Genomic DNA, 22,739 nt, shown 5'->3' with positions numbered 1-22,739 from the left:
AGTGCTTTTAATGTTCCCATCATATTAACAATTCAAAGATTTCTATATTTCATTTTTCTTTAAATAAAGTATGGGAATAATTTATTATGTTTTGTTTTGATGAATTTTGTATGATTTTTAGGGGTCAGCATCAAAGTTATTGCATAAAATTAAAAATTACAAAATGTGGTCACATAATAGTTTGTACTGAATTGCTTTTCATTCAAATTATTGTATCTAAATCAATCATGAAGTAAAAATATTATCTGAATATGACATTGAAGGGCCTTGATTTGTAATGAACTTTTTAGACTTTCGTGCCCAAATAGTTTCAGTGGCATGCCAAATAGTTTCTATGGCATGCCAAATGTGTAAATGCAGAATGTAATTCTGTCTGTCGTCCTTGATCTTCCCATTTTTGCTAAAAATGAAGTATGCATTCAAGATATTTACATGAATATATAAGCTAGATCATTTGACAATTTTTTTTTATTGGTACACTCTCCTTGCCATTGCACAATTTGTTATACAAAAGCATGACAAAATTCTGTGGATGTCTTGTTTACAAATTTTCTTTGGTCAAGATGTGAAAAAGGGTTGGGGGTGGCTGATCCTCACCCTCACTTTTTTCAACATACAAAAATATAAAATTACCATTACCTTGGCATTATAGCATGTGCAGAGCTGCCAAGTACATGTAGTATGAATTTTCAGTATTTAGTACCAAAAAATGAGAAGAATACTGATGGTTTCATGCAAAATACTAATTTCTAAAGTTTCAGTTTTATGTTGTTTTATGTGTTGTCCTAATATAAATGTTCTTGTTCAGGTAGGTAGCTGTGCATGCGCCTGTAATCCGAGCTACATGGGAAAGTTACAAATGAATGCAGAGGTTTGTGCCCTGGTCACGTTTTTGTACGGTGACATTATTGAACCCTGGTCACATTTTTTGGATGACGTTAACAAATCGGTCCTAGATGTAAATATTCATATCTGATTGATATTCATCTGAACGAAGCTCTGTCACACACACACACAATTCTGATTGTGATTTTTTACTTGTTCACCCCATTCATCAACATCTCAAATTTAAGATCTGTTCCATGGTCCCTGATATATAGAAACTTAAAAGTATCTATAACATTTTATATGTTATACTGAATACACATAGATGAAAGATTGATGACTGCAAAAGAAAACTTTCAACTCAACTAGCAACAACCTTCGGGATATATTGTATAGATTAACGTAGCCAGCAGCAGTAGCCTCCATGTGAATGTACTAGTATAAAAATTTGATGTTTGTTCGACTGTTATATGATATATGTACATGCATGAATTAGAGAATGGTTTCGTAAGTACTTTTGCTGAAGTGCCACATTTAGTGTTGGAAATCAGGGGAGCATTTAATGAAACAATTGGTCTGAATTTCAATAATTATCTGTTACAAGCTACTGAAATGCATGCATCTGATTGGTTCAAAGCAACTTTTTCAGTGAAAACCACTATTCCATGAAACATACTGCACCACTATCCAACACACAAAGGAAGTGAAGAGTTCAACCTGTCCAAAGAGCAGCTCTTGTCTTCAGGCAGGTCCTTAAAGACACCAGGCAGGGATCGATTGTAACAGAGCCCCTTAAAGAGAAGTTCACCCTGACAACAAATTTTATCCGAAAAGAGAATATTGTCAAAGGTTTGAGGAAAATCTGTATAAGTGTAAACGTTATAATGTTTTCAATTCTTTGATTTGTGACATCATATGTTAGCATCTTTCCTACATATTGTATTGTTAAAAAATCAATGAAATGTCATTTCATCAGGAATTTGAATTTGTTTTTTATTGAACCTTCAGTATATCAACACATAAATGATTTTACACCTGCTCTTAATAAGGAAATTTTAGAAAGTCTTCATGAACCATTAAAAAAAGAAATTTATACATTTTATATTACATAACTAATGGGTCAGCTGCATGTTTTTGATGCCACAAATCAAAAACTTGAAATTCTAGTAACTTTCTTAATCTGAAATGGATTTTCCTCAAACCTTCACCAATATTTTTTGTCTGCTATTTGTTAAAAAAAATCACCAGTGTGAATTTCCCCTTTAAGCTTTGGAATAGGAGGCCATTTATTTGGTCCCAATATTGCTATTATTACCATGTATAATGTACGCTACTTCCGGGTAGTGTTTCACAAACTGTTTGTGAATGAACAACTACGCATAACTGGAGCATGTTCTTAGGTGCCAAGTTAGCTACATAGAGATGTCATTAGCATGAGAAAAGTTCACCATTTGTCTGTAAAGTCATGTATAATCTATGAACAACTTCATAAAATAGCTCCCTGGTGCTTCTCAAGTGGTTTAAAGGCCACTGTTTAAGAACCCTTTTAATTAGAATTTGTTAGTGAATACTCATGTTTGATTACTGTCTACCAATTTAGAAGGGTGCAAGTGTTTGGGTATATTTTATAGTGGAGGAATATTCTTTCATTTTTGTACAGATATATTTATACAGTCACATTGACTAGGGAGCATTTCATGGAGCAAATGGGTCACTGATTTTCACTGTTATAAGCTGCTGAAATCCTTGTATCTGATTGGCTCATAACAAATAAGATGGTGAAAAGAACTATTTGCTTCATGAAAAACTCCCCTTATTCAAATTTGCACTTCAGTCTGAAAGTAATTTTTGCAACATTTTGATGAACATTTGACTTTATATTATATGCTGACTCATTGCTCCTCCTTTCCACCGAAAACAAAAATACCATGTACCTTTTGTAGGTCACTTTTTCTTCTTTATTACAGATGATGTCCTGAACTTCATAATAAAGACTAGACAATTTGATGAATTCATATTGTTTGAAATCCTTTCATTTTGCTGTTGTCTTCAGTTAATTCATGTTGGCAGTGTTTTTATTTTTAGGGGGCAGCTTTAGGTTCTTTTTTATTCAGTGCAAGTGGTGAAATTGTAATTTTAAAATAGTTTGCAGCACATTAAGTTGCAAATTTCTTGTTTAGATGTGTTTATAACAAAACTTTCCTGTATATATGTAATTTCATGGCTGCAATTTCATTCGAGCCACTGCAGAATTGTAGAATTATTTAAAATTTTGGTGCAATAAAATTTTGAGGATATTTGTTGTGAACTATTTGTAAATTTTATGCTATCTAGTCGGGCCAAGTTGTACCATGGCACGAGTGGCACGCATTTCACAACTAGTTCATGACAAGTTCATGAATAGGTTATGATTTATTTTCATAAGTCTCAGAATCGTTCACATAATAGGCATATATGTATGTGCAGTTTGACTATAATGAATGGCAATTGATGCCCCAATGCCTGGATGATGGGACCTTCAAAGATATAGCTGACCTCAAGGACACCTTTTGCCATGCTTGATCTTGTCTTTCAGCAAACCTTGGATATAATTGTATGTTTTCAACCTGCATTAAAATCATATTCTACTTTTATATAGAGTTTATCACACAAGAATGACGTCTTGAAGCACTTCACAGTTCAGAGCACAAAGACATAAACGATAAATTGTCCACTCACCACATGGTTTACCTTCATTTAGTCCAATGCCTATTCATCCTTCAAAATTTCATCTAAAAACCATTTGGTCCAATCATCACTTTGTCTAATAACCAGTTCATCTATGACCAGTTGGTCTAATATCCATTTTGCCCAATTAGACCAAATAGTATATGAACTAAATGGCTATTGGACCAACTGGTTATTAGATGATATAATGAACAAAATGGTAATTAGACCATGTGGATAGTGGACGAACTGATGGGAGACCAAATTATAGCAGACAAAATGGTAATTGGATGAATTGGCATTAGACTAATTGAAAAAAAAACACATACAGGGCAAGTGTGGAGAATGATCTGCACTCATTTCACTGATTTGATCAAACAAAGGAATTGATTTAACATAACAATACACAGCATACATGTATCCTTGGTTATAATGCATTTTCTATATTTAATCATATACATAACAAATTAACCAAAATGAAATAACATGAACATAATATACAAATTATGTTATAATGCATGCTACATTACTGTAGTTCAATTGAGCTAATATAATATGGCATTAACTGAAATTGAAACTGAAGTATTATATTTTATTCGAAGGGGCACTTTAGGCTAAAATATGATTTTAAGCAGATACAAAACTGATATTTGTCAGAGTCAAATGAAAAATAAGTTATTGAATTATTTCAAGTTTTCATTTACATTTTAGTGAAAAGGTTGTATGCATGTCATGAATCCAAAATAAGCGAGCTCTCATGCCCCCACTTTCATTTCTTTTTTCAAATGAAATCGTAAATGACATACATCATTTTCATTTCTTTTTTTTTCCAGATAAGTTACAGCAATGATGATCTTAACTTAAATCCACAGAAAGTCAGTCATACTATCACATTTTTGGAGCAGAAATGGGGGGGGGGGGGGGGGGGGGGGGGGGGGGGGGGGTGGGGGGGGGGGGGGGGGGGGTCCATATCGATTTCATACATGTACGTGATTTTGATTCAATATTCAGTGTTTGGTTTGATTTACTCTTCAATGTTCAAATAATATTACTTTCATTCCATGTAATATAATTCAATGTATAGTAGGATATTAATGTGCCCACAGTATATCTGTAAAAGGTTCTATTGTATTTACGATAATACCATAGGAAATTCATTCTATGCATATATGCACCTCATGAGATGCTCAAGGCACTCTTATGTAACCCCTCTATTGCTCATACATGTACATGTATATATCAATGAACAGAATTCCAGATAAAAGACATACAACCTTCCTTTCTTCAATGTGTATCTGAGTTTTCTTTTCCCAGTACACAACCTACACATTACTGTCCATCTTTTTAGAAAAAAATTAGTTATACATGTATGTTATAAACATTACTAATTCATGAAAAAGAAACATGTGTCTTTCTGGGATAGCATCATTTCAAAAGAGTCAAGTGTGACTTTAAATCAGAATTAAATTCCCAGTTGTGCATGATGTACAGTTCATCAACGCATTGGTACAATCGCACTAAGAGGACATGTACTACTGCGTGCTAGTAAAGATTGCACGTTACATATCATGTTTCTGTTATGGTAACTCTCATATGAACTTGGCAGGACAGCTTGTTGCTGGTATATAACCAATTACATAGGAAACATTTTATATCTAAGTTAATCAGGCATAGTGGCTGACCTTATAGATGACAAAAATTACTCTTGGGTATTCTTATGAAAGTGGGGACAGTGGCAGAGCAGGATTTGAATTTAAAATACTTCTCACTTGGAAAGTGTTTAATGGTTTGGTACCAAAATATCTACAAGACCTTGTCACGCCTTATGCACCAGCTAGAAGCCTGAGATCATCACACCAGCATCTTCTTAAGACTCCCAAGACACGTGTTGCATATGGTGCACGAGCTTTCTCTGCCTCAGCACCTTCTCTCTGGAATAATTTGCCATTGAATTTAAGAATTATACAATCACTGGAGACCTTTAAATCCAAACTGAAATCTTATCTTTTCTAACAGTATTAGTTATTGGCACTTTGACACTCATCCAAACTTTCTCATTCTTTCTTTTCTTGTGTGCCTCAGAATAGAATATTTCTAGATAGATGGCGCTATATAAATGCCTATTATTATTAACTCACAACCCTATGATTAAGAGTCCAACGCTCTAAGCAATAGACCGCATATGCACGTCAGCATTTAGGCCTTAGCCTGACTCATATTAAAGTCACACTTAATTATTTGTGAAACACCAAGTTTAAAATTACGTGGCATGCTAAGGTAGTGGAATATGAGAAAGCACTATTTATGTAGACATATGACATATGTGATTCTCAATTTAAATGTATATAGAAAGAGCGTTATTAGATGAATAATAAGGAACTGTACAACTTGAAAGGATCCACATATTACATAAGATGACATCATATATTAGTAATAAGCTATGTATGTTGGGACAACTGACAATTAAAAATGAGTGACGTAGTAACCAACAATTATTTCCTTTTATATAAATTTACAAATGAGATCATCAAAAGCATGAAGAAAATTTTCACAATAATAATAATAATAGGTAGCAACATCATGAGCTAAATTGATAATATCAGTGCAGTGTCAAACATGTCTTGGATAAATAGCAAAACTGTTTTTTTTTATAATCATAAATGTATATATGATTGCTTTAAACCAATAAAATGAGGTTTTACAATATATATAATCATTTCTAGTCCACAGAACAAACAAAAAAGAATGAAAAAAAAGTACTTCTCAATGAAAAGTCATATTGAACAGATATGAAATAGCCTCTGCTCATGTTTATCAATGTCTAGTTTCTACACTAGTTTTTGCAGACATCAACAGATTTTTGGATGAAATACATGTAAACTTGGTTAAATAAAATCTCATGGTAAAAATACCTCTTGATTGCTGTGCTATGACCTACACTACATATTAGAATTTAACTATTTCTTTTCCAAGTATAAAGCAGATACAAAATTACCTCTGCTTACAATTATCAATTTTTGTAGATGCCACAGTTTTTTTTCACACATTCAATAGATAAAACAAACACTTAAATTAATTCAGTAGAATAAATTTTATGCAAAAAAATTAAAAAGGCCTAGATAGCAGAGCTATGATACTTATTAGAACTTAATCATTTCTTTTCTGAAACATGAGGAAAACACTTCTGTCCAAATATTGAAAAGTTAAAGTTTTATTTTTGATAATTTGCTTTAAGAAACTAGTTCACGTTTGTAAACTATTCAACAACAAAATCATCGCACTAAACTGCAATGTGCATTTCCCTGTACACCTTCATCCATACAACATACAGGTATTGATTGCTCTTTCATAGGAAGATCCCAAAATATGTTTGCTATTCATGTTTTTATTCTTTAGAGCTGGAAGTAGGCACTTAATACTGCAGTAGAGATAAGCAATATGATGAATATAAAAGAAATAAACCAAAGAAATGACAAGCAAATAGTTTAAATACATAAGCATGTATGTATTTATGAAGAACTGACTCATGATTCACTCTATTATCTTTTTAATACAACAAATTCTTTCCATGATCCAAATTAAAATAAACCTGTGTACATGTAACTACAAAATATATAATCAGATATCTTTCATTTCTACATAGTTTCAGCATTTTTAATTAACATTTCATCAACTACTTATTAACTGCATTCGTCTTGTCAACTATTGAAAATAAACATTATAATCACAAGTCTTCCAGCATTTAACAAAAATCTACATTATTTTCAAGTAATAGACTAAACTATTCTGATGAAATTATAAGAAATTTTAGCAAATCAATAGGATGCATTTATTAAAATCTTGAATAACTTAATGAAATATACCTCACTTTTTATTCACTGGTACTTTTCATGAAAAATTTGCCTACGCTACCTCAATATAAAAAACAATGTTACTCAAAATGATACATTACAGAATGATATAAGAACTTCCGAGAAACAATTAAGGATTTCTTTTCCAAAATCCCATTTTTCCATCAGTAATGACAAAATCAAGAAGCAAATGTACACACAAACTATAAGAAATTTTCTGATGATGCATACAAAATGTTCAGTCTATGAAAATAAATCCAGTTTCTTTGCCAGTTCTTTGTTCAGCTAAACATTCAATTTATCCATACGACTGAATCACAACATTGTCTGTTAGGTAATGGGACTAACCCGAAGCTTGCTTTTCTTGCGCTTGGCCAGAGCTGCCTGTCTCTTCTGCTCTATCTCCTGTTGACTGCAGCACCTCTGGACTGTTGTGCCACCTAGGGAGTAAGAAGTGTATAATAGGTAAGATTGTAGCAGCACTTGGAAACATCACGAGAGCAACCAAAGCAACAGTCACACTGTCAATGAATCGATGGATGTATGTCATTTGAGACAATATCATCTCTTTGGTCAGTCTGGAGTCCGTTTTGCCAGTGTGACTGGGAAGATGAAGTACAAGAAGAACAAGGGATTAATAAGGCTTCAAAAGAAGTTTATTATGATTTCAGGTAGGCAAAAAAAATATTCTAGGGGGCTATTTTACATGACCTCAGGCCTCGAAATAGGATTTTGGGGGGGCAAGGCCACTTTTTTGAGGGGCACTTTTTCACTGAGGCCAGGCAGCAGAGGGCACCAAGGCCATACAGAGGGGCACCAAGGCCACTTTTTAAGGGGCATGTAATAAATTATTTGTAGGTGTTACAGTTTCGCGGCGTGGGGGGCTTTCCACAGTCGATGTTATACATCAGATTCATTACCAAACCACATTATTTACTTAAGAAAAAATGAACTTTAATAGTCTGACAACACTCACTGTATAAGGTTTTAAAAGAAAGTTTCATTATTCTTCAGAATCACTTCAGGACAGGATAACACATCATTGCATTGCTTTGAGTCTTGAATTTGACATCCAACATGTAACATGTACATAATTATTAACAAATCAAGTAAAAGTACCTCTGGTAGAAGTAAATTTCATCTAATTCTTTATCCAAATTACCTCATGGCATGCCAAGTAGGCCTGGGACGAATACCCTTTTTGCCATTCGATTGTTTGCCAGAGGAAACATTCGATTAGTTCGATTAATCGAGATTCCTGGAATATCAGAAATCACGCACTCAAAAATTGACCTACTTCCATGACCTAGCGGTAGCTGCGCTTATTGATATGGGCTGATATGATGGGAGTGGAACTTGGAATAAATGCATTGTATACAAGGAACATGTACAATGTACTTGTACTGTGTCATTTATCCCGCCCTCTATACACACAATGAACGAATAGCAAAGGAGTTGTACTGTGTTTGTCATTTTATCCCGCCCTCTCTGCACACAATGAACGAATAGCAAAGGACTTTGAGAACTGTGCGTGACCGCTATGGTGCATGGATGTTAGGCCTGGGACGATTATCATTTTTACCATTCAATAATTTCCTGAAAAAATAATCGAATGATTCGATTGTTCGTTGGGAATCGGGTCTTTTAGGTCACAATAGTTGACCTACTTTATGGTGACCCCCCACCCCATGAATAAATCTCCATCAAAGTCACATGTTTAGAATAAATGAAAGTAGGACCTTTTTCCCCTTCTCCATGATATTTATACAAAAGAAACTACATGAAATGAGATTAAAACTTTCAGTTTATTGTTCCAATGAAAATCGTTCCTAAATCCATGCTGGTACTCTGGTATTATGCATGCATCCCTCCAAGTGCCACACCCCTGCATATGAATGAATCAGCCCAGATCAGAGTTCAAAGTCCAAAGCCCAAAGATGTAAACAACTCATTCATGAACTATTCTTTGAGACTGACCCTAGGTGGAGCATTTCTTGAACAATTACATCCCTTGCCCACACCATGTCCCCGCCCCCACTTGTGGCACTGCCCACGATTCTACACATGTATTTCAAAAAAATATTTTGCAAAATATTTAATTTGAAATACCTTTTAAAATTACGATTTTTTATCATTTGAACCTACATGTATAACTGGGTCTATTTTTGGAGACTAGTCGAGAAAGTACCGGTGAAGACAGGCACATGTTGGAATGTAGTTTTCATTGTGTGAGGGGGATAGAAAAAAGGTTGCATTATTGTTTTGAAACATGAAAGGAATTCTCCGGCTCCCACCCTTATCTTTCTCTCTCCCTCACACACAGATGGGGGAGGGGCAATTTATTTCTGAAGTCATGACCTCTCCTGATAAGGGAACCACGTGCCTTCTTCTTTGTTTCCCCAAGTTTCATTGGCTATCCGAAGGTCCAATCAGCTCAAGTGAGCTTGGTTGTGTGTTTTCTTATTGTTTTGTGCACGCAGACAATGAACTCATTTTGTGTATCAAGGGCTCGTCCATTCATATGCTGCAGCTTACATAGCATATGTAAAGCGCACTAGCTGCCGGCCGGCCGCTAGCGGTGTATAGCTAGCTCATCGTTCGGCGCGGCTTCAGACTAGACTGCATACATGCACTGGACGTTGCTGGTAAAGCTAAGATATTGGATACTTTTTGAGATCGGAGAACAGTTTTCCTCGCTCAGAAAAAAAGGTGCAGACTTTCAAAAGGGGCACATTATATATCAGAAAAGGGGCACATTTATGAGAAAAAGGGCACCACGGCCATATAAAAAAGGGCACATTTTTAGTGGCCGTAACTTTTAGCAAAAAGAAGGGCATTACGGCCAGTAATGGGGGCATCGACGGCCATGGCCGTCGATGGCCGTCGATTATTTCGAGGCCTGTGACCTACTGCCTAAATCTGTAACATTAAATAAGCTTTAACATTGCAATGAATGTGATTTTCTTACTTTCAAGAGCTCTTGGGCATTTTGGGGCAAAATCACTTTGAGCCCCATTGTAAATTTTTTCTGATGACAGGCTGATTTTAATACAAAGAAGCAAAAGAATGATTAAAAAAATCAAAGAATCATTATGATTTTTCTAATTCTATTTTTTTTTTATGTTAAATCAAATGAGAGTTGCACCCTTTAATTTCTTGCAATATGAATTCCAACAAATGTCATTAGGTGGTCTGTCTATGACAGATCACCTCTTAATTTCGTCAGAATTTTCTTTCTTTATTTCTTTCTTTTCCGCACCTATGTTTGTCGCCAACTTCTCGGAATTGGCTGAATCAATTTTGCTGATTTTTCAGTCATATATAGTCTATCATAGAGACGGCATACTAAGCTTTCAAAGGTCATCTGTTCATGATGACGTCATCTACGCTCCATTTTGTAAAATTCTTAATTTGATCATATCTTCATTATCAATTATCAAAATTTAACAATATTTACATCACATTAACTTCAGGTCAAGGGTCAACTGTCAATGTCATCAAAGGTCATGTAAAGGTCATGACGCGTGCGTACGTGCACGTAAAAGCTTAAAAACATCCTCCAAATGGCCTATAAATATTTTTGGGTACATTTCAGGTCATTTTAAAAGCATTTCAAAAATTTGCGAGCGCACACATGCGCGCACGATTCCCCATGTAACGCCTTAACGCAATGCAGAAACACTGTTTTTTTTATATCATTGCATTGATAATAAAATTCTGAGCAATTTGATACCTTGATCAACCTACTACCATTAATAACGAAATTAACACCCGTTAAAGTTTGCAGCACGTGTGCGCGCAAGCTCTCATATACATTATATGGGCAAAAACATGCATATTGAAAATTCACTGTAGCTCTTTAAATAGACCGTTGACCCCCAATTTTTTTTCATATATCGATAGAGTCTGAGTTGTAGATTTGATTTCATGTCACCATTGTCCCTCAATTTGATCATGACGTCATCAAAATGGCGTCGGAAGTCAAAATATCCATTTTCCTTGTTATGACGTCATAATAATTATGCAAATTAGGCTCTAACTCCATGAATATTGGTCAATTTTCGCCCAATTTTCGTTTTAAAGTAGCTTAGGTCTTACTCTTCATGAGTTATTGCCTTTATTTTTCATTTTAATAAACGGATCATCCTGAAAAATTGCAAATAATAAAGGCATGTCATTTTTCCTCATTTTGCGTGTAATCTCTATGGGATATGACTTTTTCTCAAAACTAGATTCGACATTCCTCTATTTCCTGAGCCATATCTCCATTTTTTCTTGTCAGTTTTCCCTGAGCTTTTAGTATGTTGTAGCTGATATTCTAAGCTTTCGCAAATGTTCCCACCATTTTTTATCAGATGCCGGGATCATGCCCGTTTTTCGCTTGCAAAATTGGATTTGTAATTCTCAAATTTGCTTACATGTAATCTCTATGGGGAATATCGTGGCTCAATGGATAACGCACTTGACTTGCGTTCTCGGGGGCGCAGGTTCGAGTCCTGGGGTAAACAAGATGATCATTTTTTTCCATTTTTTGTTCTTTTTACCACTTTTTACCAATTAAAAGGTATAAAAAATTAAAATTTAGCAAGATAAAACAGATCATAATTGCTTTTTTTCATATCACATGTATTTTGTGTGTAATCTCTATGGGACATGACTTTTTCTCAAAACTAGATTCTACATTTCTCTACTTCTTGGGCCATTTCTCCATTTTTTCTTGTCAGTTTTTCCTTAGCTTTTAGTATGTTGTACCTGAGATTCTAAGCTTTCGAACGTGTTCCCTCCATTTTTTGATCAGATGCCGGGATCATGCCTGTGTTTCGCTTGCATAATTGGATTTTAATTCTCAAATTTGCTTATGTGTAAACTCTATGGGAACATAATATGTTGGGAATATCTTGGCTGAATGGATAACGCACTTGACTAGCGTCCTTGGGGTCCCAGGTTCGAATCCTGAGGTGAACAAGACGATTTTTTTACACAGTTTCCTTTTTCATAATAAAAATGATGGAAAAAAGTGAGTGTGTGAAGTTATCAATTAATTCCACACCCTTATTTGTCTAATAGTCAGGCAGCATACTGTATGTCATCTACTTCGAAAAATTGGCTAAGTCTGATTTTTCACTTTAATGTGATTGGTGACATCACAAGGAACAACTTTCAACTTGGTGACAAATTTCTAATGGTCATCTTGACCATGTGAGGGGTCAAAATGTGGTCAATAGGGGTCAATTTTTGGAATTACCCCGATTGTATTGAGTCATACATCAAATTGTTTGTCTGGTTATACTAAACAAAAAAGTGTACACAACCATATACTCTTGACCTCCCATTAAAAAGTTATGACCGGAAATGTTAAGAGGTCAACGAACTTTCGTTACATTGTATATTATATGGCAAATTACACTGAAGGTGATAAAAAGCTAATATTTTCGTGTTGTTTTTCTTTTTTGCATGTGTGTACTTTTTTATTTTAATAAGTTCATCTTCAGAGGTCGTTATCCAGAAGATATTCATTGGTATCCAAAATACATGCACTAAAAGCAGTTTGAATCTTAGAAGTAGGTTCTTCATTTTGAAAAGTCTCTAAGACATTGTCCATTAGATAAAAAGGGGATTAAATGTCCTCATTTAGGAACAAAATAGATGAACGGTGATAGACGTCGAATAGTTTAGTGTGGTATTATGGTTTATTGCAGGAATACCTTGAAACGACTTGACAAAACTTATAAAAATCGTATCATCTTCATGATGTTATAAGTGCAACCAGCTATTTCCGAGTTTCTTGATTTAGGAATTCAATTCAAGTTCTTTTCATTTCCAATTTACCGGTCTTTGATATGTAAAGAAACATTTCATCCATTTGCTTTGTACAGAATATTTTAATCAACAGAAAATATTGTAATGTCCTGGGGTATATGTGTAATACTATGCTAATAAACACATCGATTGATCAGTGCTCCCAACTCCAAAGAAAGATGCTTAACATCTTATTTGACTTAACTTACGAATAAGATAATGAGGTTAGGATTGAGGATGATATGATAAGTTGGGCTCCAATTGTTCCTTGATTAATTGGAACGAGTGACGGTTATATTATTTCTAATAAAGAGGCAACACTTTGCAGGCATGCTCATTGTAGTCCTTAGTCACGTTCATTATGCTGATGTGATATATTCTGACCATTTTTCGATTTCTGGAGCCAAAAAAGAACTGCATTTCTGATTGTGCTGTCATTAACACTATTTTATCAAGTGTTTATCAAGTTTTTTTTCCAGAGCATGCAACGTGAATCTAAACTTAATACCTGTTCTCACGATAGTGATATGCATAGATGCTGATTGTTCTTTTGTCGTGTTTTTTTCCTTGTTGGTGAACTACCTAGGTGTTGCCAGAAAGAATAATCACAAATGTCATTGAAGTAAACCACGGCCATGCCGCAGCGGGCGAGGGTGGCAGCTGCCCCCAGATATTGTGAAAACTTGCATTTTTCTTTAATGTTAGATACATAATAATTGACCAAAAGTATGCACGAAATATATAAATTTATCTTTACAATCATGCAAAAACGGCCCCGATGATTAGCTCAGAACAGCCAGCACCAGAAATGTGTAGTCCTTGTTGACTCCAGAGATCGAAATGGTCAGAATATATCACATCAGCATAATTGACATACATGACTACAATACGCATGCCTGCATAATGTTGCCTCTTTGTCAGAAATAATATAACCCTCACACATTTGAATTAAGTAAGGAGCAATTGGAGCCCAACTTATCTTATCATCCTCAATCCAAACCTCATAACCTTATTCTTAAGTTAATCCAAATGAAATGTTATGCATCTTTCTTAGGAGCTGGGAGCACTGGTAAATCAATATTTATTCTGTTAACATAGTATCACACTTATACCCTACTACAATACAATAATTTCTGTTGATTGAAATATTCTGAAAAAGCAATGAAGGAAATGTTTCTTTACATATCAAAGACTAGTAAATTGAAAATGAATTGAACTTAAATTAAATTCCTTAAAAAAAGAGAAATCCGGAAAGAGCTGGTTGCACTTATTACATCATGAATATGATAAGACTTTAAGGGCATAAAAGGTTTGTCAACTTGTTTCAAGGTATTCCTGCAATACCACACTAAATGCATTCGACGTCTATCTCTGTTAATCTATCTTGTTCCTAAATAAGCCCCTCAATACATTTAAAGTCTTAGATACAGACTTCTCAAAATAAAGAACCTACGAAAAATTAGACTTCTAGGATTCTAGTCACTTTTAGTGTATTTTAGCTACATGTTGACCTTTTGACCTTTCGCTGAACTTGTCTTGACCCTAATATCTTCTGGATAAGGACCTCTGAAGGTGAACTTATTAAAATCGAAAATGAAAAAAAAGTACAAACATGCACAAGAAAACCCCGGAAAATAGCTTTCTTAATACCTTCAGTGTAATTTGCCATATATACAATGTAACCAAAGTTTGTTGACCTTTGGCTATTTCCGGTCATAACTTTTTAACGGGAGGTCAAGACTATATGATTGTGTACACTTTTTGTTTAGTATAACCAGACAAACAATTCGATGTATGACTCGACACAATCAGGGCAATTCAATGACCACATTTTGACCCCTCACATGGTCAAGATGACCATTAGAAATTTGTCACCAAGTTGAAAGTTGTTCCTTGTGATGTCACCAATCACATAAAAGTGAAAAATCAGACTTAGCCAATTTGTCGAAGTAGCCGGTAAATCATGACATATGCTGCCTGACTATAACACCTGTATTTTTAATTAATCTTTTGTGATTTAAGCAAAAGTTTTTTATCATAACTGCCTTACTTTACATGAACATCTGATGTCAATAATTTTCAGTGTTTTGCTCATTTTGTTGTCAATATTTGGCTTGTTCGAAATTTCGCTATTTAAACCAAATCAATTTGTTCATTAGTGGACTTGGCCTTGAAATTCCCTAATGGTGATTGAATCATTAACTGTGTTGCTTACCTTCCTTCACAGGTGGTGGGACCGGTTGAGAAAGGCTCCTTCGGCCCTGTACAGCAGGTTCCACACCGGCATTCTTCACTTCCAATATTGCAGTCTGGTGATTAGTGGTCTGTCTAGTTACAGGACTTTGAGCAGCTGATCTGGTTAACCTTGAGTGTGTTGTTCCTACAGCTTGAGTTGTGGATGTTTGTGGTAAATTCTTCGGTGTAGGACCTTTGGCATAGTACTTGTTAGATGTGTAAGAATTAGTGCCTTTTGATTTTGAGGATGTTCCTGAAGAATACTGAGCTCTAGTGCTCATTGAATGCATTTGTGGCTTGCTCGTTGTGGGTTTACATGAAGCAGCTAAACTGTTTCCACTAGAATTTCCTAGAAATTGCTTCTGAGTACTGTTGTTGGACCCGACAGGAACGGTTGATGGGGCTTTCTTGGAGTATTCTTCAAAGTCAGAATCGTTATCTAGAAGAGCTAGAAGCATGTCATCAGGCAGGCTGTTGTCACCAGCAAACAAATCATCCAGACTGTCATTGAAAGTTTGACCTTTGACCGAAGCTGCACTTAGGGCATCACTCATTGGAGGAACTCTTGCAGGAGCTTGTGGCAACTTATTGCAAGTGGTGTAGCGATTACCAGCCTGTGCCATAGCAGTTACTGTATGCCCAACAGCATGCTGAGGAGCAGTCCTTGAGACTGGGGGAGGAAAAGATGCTTTGGCAGGGACCTTCTGTATTGATCCAGTTGATATATTCACATTGGCATTAGTGTGGGCATTGTTTTTTGTACCCAATGGCTTCACGTTGCTGAAAGATTTTGCACTATGATGAGTTGATGTATTTGGTTTAGTTATAGTAGGTACTGCCTTCGAGTAAGAAGTTGATGTATGAGATCTGGAAGTATGCATCTGGCCTTTCCTGTAAGGCATGGTTGTTGGTTTCTGAGATGGCTTCTGTGATCCCCTTTGAGGGTATGTATGGTTTGTAGAGACAGGGACCTGTGCTTTTGATAGAGTTGTCAGTGAAGGTTTTGACACACCTGTTGCACCTCTGGTCACAGAACTTCCATTATTCAGTTTCCCAGTTGTCTTTACATGACCAGTAGTTTTGCTTTGAAAGTTCCCATTATTAAGGACACTTTGATTAACATTTTGGCACATCTTGCTTTGGACATTAACTGTTAATCCATTCTGAGAAGGGGATACCATATCAGCATCCAAGAATGGGGATTTGATGTTACCATTCTTCTGCTGCATCCGCTGAGTCAATGCTTCCTTTTCCACTTGAGTGGCTATTCTGATGATGGAATCCTCATCATCCCAGTCATCACTGTCCCAGAAGTCATTGGAGAAAGAGCGATTTGAACTCTTCCTTCTCTCCTTCATCGCTTGTCTGGTCTCCATGTTACTGCCGTCCACGTTGTCGGTTAAATCATCATCAGCAAAGAGATCTTCTAGGTTGTCACACTCCATAGCTTCAGCATCCCCACCACCGTCAGGATCAGTTGCACCTTCCGTTGTCACAGCTTCACTATCTTCTGCAGGATGTTCAGAGTGTTCCCCAACAGCCACAAGGTTGCCTGTCCATTCTGTCAACATACGCAGATCATCCAAGACACCTTTGTCTAGGCCTATCCTGGAAAGCTTCCTTCCGGTAGTTCTTCTTGCAAGTCTGTAATGCATACATAAAACAAAAATTTGATTACTCATGTATCAGTGATAAAGCATTCGTATCAGGGAATTCAAACTTTCTCATTTCTCTACATGGTGGCTAAATCTATTTTTTACCATGATTGAAAATTCAACAAGATATTACAAAAGTTTGTCCTATTTTGTTGTTTTCATGAGTGCATCCGAGATTTGTTCATATAAAAAAGAAACAAATGTGAAACAGAAAAAAATCCCCCCCCCCATGCATAATCATTCAATGAAGCATTGTTTCGACAATTGATATTTGTTCATTATTCAATGGATCACAGATTAATAAGAGTCACAAGTATGCATACACATGGCCTATCATACACAAATTTTAGAATCTTACATAATAAAATCTACCTATAAAGATATTTATCCTATCATAAGATATTTGCTACTATTACTACAAGTGTATATATCAAGCTATGTTTTCTTATCTGGATAGATTTGAATCTAAGTCTCAATGTGATCCAGATATTTGGATAAAACTATATCAAATCATTACTAAAATGAATTTTTGTTTATGCATGTTAACTTATATTTATAACCAACTATTCAGGTTTGATTTGGGGAAGAAATTGAGATGAATGGAACAACTATTAGAGACACTGTGGTACTATAATGCTATCATTTGTGAGATGAGCAAAAATATGGGATAAGATGAATTGCAGTTTACCAGAGATCTGCATGTCATTTTGACTGAATATTGATCTTTGTTTTTAATGAAAATCCAATAATCAAATGCATTCAGTATTAATGCCATGCTAGGCAATAGTAAGACCAAGGTAAACTATTTTGAGCAACAACAAATGTGGTTCGGGAGATGTTGTAGATCGCATAACTTTGTCTAAATATGTTAAATGTATACGACACAAATTCTTTTAATATTGCCACTTTTATGTTTCTGTGTTAAAAAAGATTGTTACCATCTTATGCACTTTCCAAATTTTCCCTCAATAATACTTTTTTATGATTATAATACCCATATTGCCATAAATTTTCATTTATCAAAGATTTGAACCAATGTTTCAAAAAATCAATAAAGGTCCCATAGTCTGGAATAATATCCTGATACATTTTAGAAATATCCCTTCTTTAGATAGTTGTAAAAAACAAATTCACGCCCTATCTTTTGATTTTGCATGATCTTAATTGATTTATTATACGTTGTTAAGTACATCTTTGTTCACATGTCTTCACCTTCATCCATTGTTATTTGTTTTCTTCTGTAATAATGTATTGCTTTAACTTATTTACAAAGGGGTCAACATTTATAAAGCTTTTCGCTCTTTTTGTTGTCCACAATTCCCATAAAACTGTTTGTTACGTAGTTGTATTCATTGTCTTTTTATCTTTGTTTTTGATAATTCTCTTGTTTATGTACACATGTTTTTATGGTGAATGAAATAAATGAACTTGAAATTGGATAAATGTCTAGCAAAATAAGTGTATGTAAACTTCAGATACCTATTGTACTGTACATAAGGTACATTACCTCGCAGGCCGACGTTTCTTCTTCTCTGAGTCCGGTTCCTGTCTATTCCTCATCCACAAACCAAGTAGAGGTGGGGTGCTGGATTCTTTGTTTTCCTGATGAAGAAATGATAAAGGATTACCAAACATCTTATTAGTAACCAGATATAGTCAAAGCAAATGAAAGCTTATAGATTTGGGAATCAAATTATATCTTAAATATATTTCAGGAACCTAAAACATTTCTAAAATTCGGGCCTTAAAACTAGTATTAATCAACATTATAAAAAAAATCATTTATTCATTTTGCTATTTAGATTTTCTAGATGTTAACAAAAATATGAATGTAGTGAGCAGAAAGAACAATACTGCACATTATCATATAGAGTGTTCTAGCGATGCATTAAAAATGCGTATTTTGGTCTGCATCAATAGCTCGTGCAGTATCAGAGCGTATCCCTTAAAAGGACCGAAATCCGACGAATATCCCATGGGCTCCTGTACAAAATTTGCTATCGAATATGAGAGGTTATTAAACAGTTTAAGGCGCGTGCGCGAATGCGTGAAATACACAACATATACAACAATTAAAGCAATGCGATGCGCAACATAGAGCACAACTATGCTCGATGATGTCATAATGAACTACATGCAAGCCACATATCAATGACCAAAATTGATAATATGAAGTGATAATGGCATTATGTGATATGACTTGTTAAATCAAATTGCTCCCTCTTTTTTTTTTGGGGGGGGGAGGGGGTGGGATAGATGATAATAATTATATTGGATGGCTCAGAATGAAATACCAGAAATATTCCACTCGTCTGTGATTCATGGAATATTTCATCGAACTCTTGGAATAATTCTGGTATTCCATTCTGAGCCATCCAATCATTATACTAGGGGAAAACAGATTGTTTAAAGACTTTAAAAAAATGTTAATTATTATGGTAGCTTTGTTTGGAGTTGAGCCATGGTGATAAAATTCACAAAAGTTAAACTACAGTTCTACTATATCAACAAGCATCATCTGCTTTACCTTTACTCAATTAAGTCACTTTATGTTCTTTTTTTCTCTCTAAATTCTCCTCTAACCCCAAACCATCATCACTTTACTTTGAACTTTCGTCTCTTTATCCTCTGTTTCTCTTCCTCTCTGTTTTCTGTTTCTTTTTCATACCTTAGGATGCATGCACTCAATGAGATCTGTCAAATCTTGTTCAGCAGCACTAGCTCTTGTTACCCTGCGCCCTGTCAAAGAAAATGGTGAAAAAAGATTTTCCTGGATATGAAATAATCTGAATGATACACATCGTTAAGCCAAAAACGCACATATATTATACCTTAAATGACCTTATTAGCAAAATCTCACTGTCTTTACGATAAAGATGGTCTGTTGAGTGTATATGTATCAGGTTTAGGGGGGGGGGGGGGCTCAGATCATGTAAAAAAAAAATTGTAATACTTAAATCTGAAACCTACCTGGCGTAGTTGACAGACAGATCCGCCTGGGAGGAGGGGAATCCCCCCAGATGATGTCTCGCTCATTGTCAGTCACAGGAGAGTCCTGAGAGCTATCACGAGAAGATTTCCTAGTTCTTCTCATCATGCATGTCAGATTAACTATAAAAATAAAAAGAAGTATTGAAATAAAAATTACTACACCATAAAGAATTCTATAACCATTTATAGACATTTGTTTGTCCAACATCAGCAGCAGAACTCAGAATATTTCTTTATTTGAGTTCGGACATTTCAGTGACACCATAATTGGTCACTTTTAAACTGGGCGTTGTGGTGTGCGCTTGTAATCCAATCTGTGGGGAAGTTAAAAATTGATGCAGAGGTTCGAGATTTGAGCCCTGATCACGTCTTTAGGATGGTGACGTTAAAGGTCGGTCCCAGACGTAAATAATCATACCTGATTGATACACGTCTGACAATACTCAAATACATACACACTTGAATTTCAGGCAGCTGATGGAAGGTGTGTGTGCATATAATGACATGTCACAATCAACAAGATGGTGGTGAACTCATTATTTACCAATCAGGGAAGGAAGCAAAGTTGGGAGTCTATTTTAAAAAAAGAATGCAATTCTGGAAGAAAATAAATTTGAATGAAAACCAAGGATAGAAAGAAGCATTTTTTTTATCGAAATCAATTATAATATGAGAAAGTTTGAAAAATATCTCAATCAACTGTCTGTATTGATCCTCAAACTGGCCATGTTACTTCAAAATTTAATGCATAAGGGCAGGTCCAAGCTATTGTCCCCTCAGAAGCCAAAATTAAATCTTTGCTTAAATATAACATATTGTATGTCATTTTAAAGCTTATACTCTGAAGTTTTTTGCCCTATATTTTTTTTCTTCTGAAATATATATCAATCATAATAATCCATGTAAAACTTACTTACTTTGGTTTACATCCAGTTAATTATAAGTTTTGATGAAATTTCACTTTCCCCATTCGTTTAACACATGGAATTATTTGCAAGACATCTTTCATAATATTTATAAGATCGTAAAGTGTTTGCTATGTTTTGTTTCAGTGTATGCTATTTAAGAAATATATATCAATCATGATGATCAATGTAAAAGTTAACTTACTTTGGTTTACATCAAGTTAATTATAAATTTTGATGAAATTTCACTTTCCCCATTTGTTTTACACATGGACAAATGTCCCGTACGTCACAGCGCGGATGTTTTTATTTTGAGCTATTACATAATAACAACAAAGAGTTCTATCAATTCATTCATGGCTAATGAAACTTGATAAGATACAAGATGAAAACATGATGAGAGATTTCCAGCTTATTTCAATTCACAGAGTTTTAATGACAAACTTTTTTTCAAAAAAATTAGCTTTTGTCTGGTCCCATACGTCACAGCACATATTAATTAAAATATTACATCGTTAATGGAATTGTAGATCACTAATTTTTTTTACTGAATAAAGAGGGCACAACTGCCCTTCCAAAATCCATAAAAGATTCTCTGTTATGCATTCATTTTTCATGTTACACAACTTTAAAGTCTCTAAATGACCCATACGTCACAAGTCGAATAGCTGAGCAGGATGAATAGTAATGTACACCTCTCCATGTTTTGTAGGGTCTAAATCAGGGACCCGTCTTACAAAGAGTTGCAATTGATCCCATCAATTGCAACTATGGAAAGCCAGCAAAGTCAACATAAAATGATCTTTGTAAAAAAAAAATCTATCTATCCATAAATTCATTGATTTCTTGACAATTTGGTGTGATCTCCTTTGTTTACAAAGGACATTTTGCAAAATTCCTGTAGAAAAAAAGTATATATGCTCAGCGGGTCACGCGACCGAGCACATGTATCCCCGAACCCATCGTGCAATCCGTCATTGCGATATATAGAGCTTACACAGAAATTTGCCAAATAAAAAAAATACAATGATCATGGAGACAATGACCCTGCCCACATTTTGCCTGTGGGTACCAAATTTGATGACAATTTTTTGAGTAGCACATGACTCTGCTTAACCTAAAGTATTGTCCAGTATCACTTGTTGGGGAATACAATTATAGAGTTATCTAGATATACTATTTTGTAAACCTAACCTAAGCCCCCCCCACCCAAAATGATTGGCATCTTCGCTTCACCTTCTAATATTGCTTCTGTGTGCCAACTGTTATGACAAACTAGAAAAATAGCAGAAGTTACAGGTTTTACCAAATTTTCCACAAAAATATGGTTACCATGGCAACCATGTCTCCACCCACTCCAAAAAATCATTAGGCAGCTTTGCTTTACAATAATGGACCTTCATGACAAATTTGATAATTGGAGAAGAAAAGCAGCCAGTAGAACACTCACAAAGACATCTCTGCTATTCCACAAAAACTATTGTTACCATGGCAACGATGTCTCCACCCACAGCAACATCAATAGGCAGCTTTGCTTTGCTTTACCATAATGGACCTTTATGTCATATTCGAATATCATCAAAGAAGGAATGCAGCTGGTAGAGCGCTCACAAGGACATCTCTGTTATTTCTACAAAAACTTGTTACCATGGCAACAATGTCTCCGCCCACACCAAAATCGATAAGTGGCTTTGCTATACCATACTCAACCTTCATGCTGAATTTCAAGATGATCGGAGCAGAAAATGCATCTGATAGAGTGCTGCAGCGGC

The 22,739-nt window shown here is 35.1% G+C and overlaps 1 protein-coding gene across 1 annotated transcript in view; it reads right to left on the bottom strand.

The window, feature by feature from the left end:
• Positions 1-5,607: 5,607 nt before the first annotated feature.
• LOC121418134 overlaps positions 5,608-22,739 on the bottom strand; it is a 31,407-nt gene continuing 14,275 nt past the window's right edge. The window contains exons 2-6 of the mRNA XM_041611841.1: positions 20,042-20,182; positions 19,740-19,810; positions 18,579-18,673; positions 15,397-17,060; positions 5,608-7,822 (exon numbers count right to left, since the gene is read on the bottom strand). Of these exons, the coding sequence (XP_041467775.1) occupies positions 7,713-7,822; positions 15,397-17,060; positions 18,579-18,673; positions 19,740-19,810; positions 20,042-20,168 (2,067 nt within the window). The 5' untranslated portion in view covers positions 20,169-20,182 and the 3' untranslated portion in view covers positions 5,608-7,712. The remainder of the gene's footprint in view (positions 7,823-15,396; positions 17,061-18,578; positions 18,674-19,739; positions 19,811-20,041; positions 20,183-22,739) is intronic.

The sequence above is a fragment of the Lytechinus variegatus genome, chromosome 7 (assembly GCF_018143015.1).
Source record: "Lytechinus variegatus isolate NC3 chromosome 7, Lvar_3.0, whole genome shotgun sequence".
Lineage (NCBI taxonomy): Eukaryota > Metazoa > Echinodermata > Echinoidea > Temnopleuroida > Toxopneustidae > Lytechinus > Lytechinus variegatus.
This window is presented reverse-complemented; position numbering and strand designations above follow the sequence as displayed.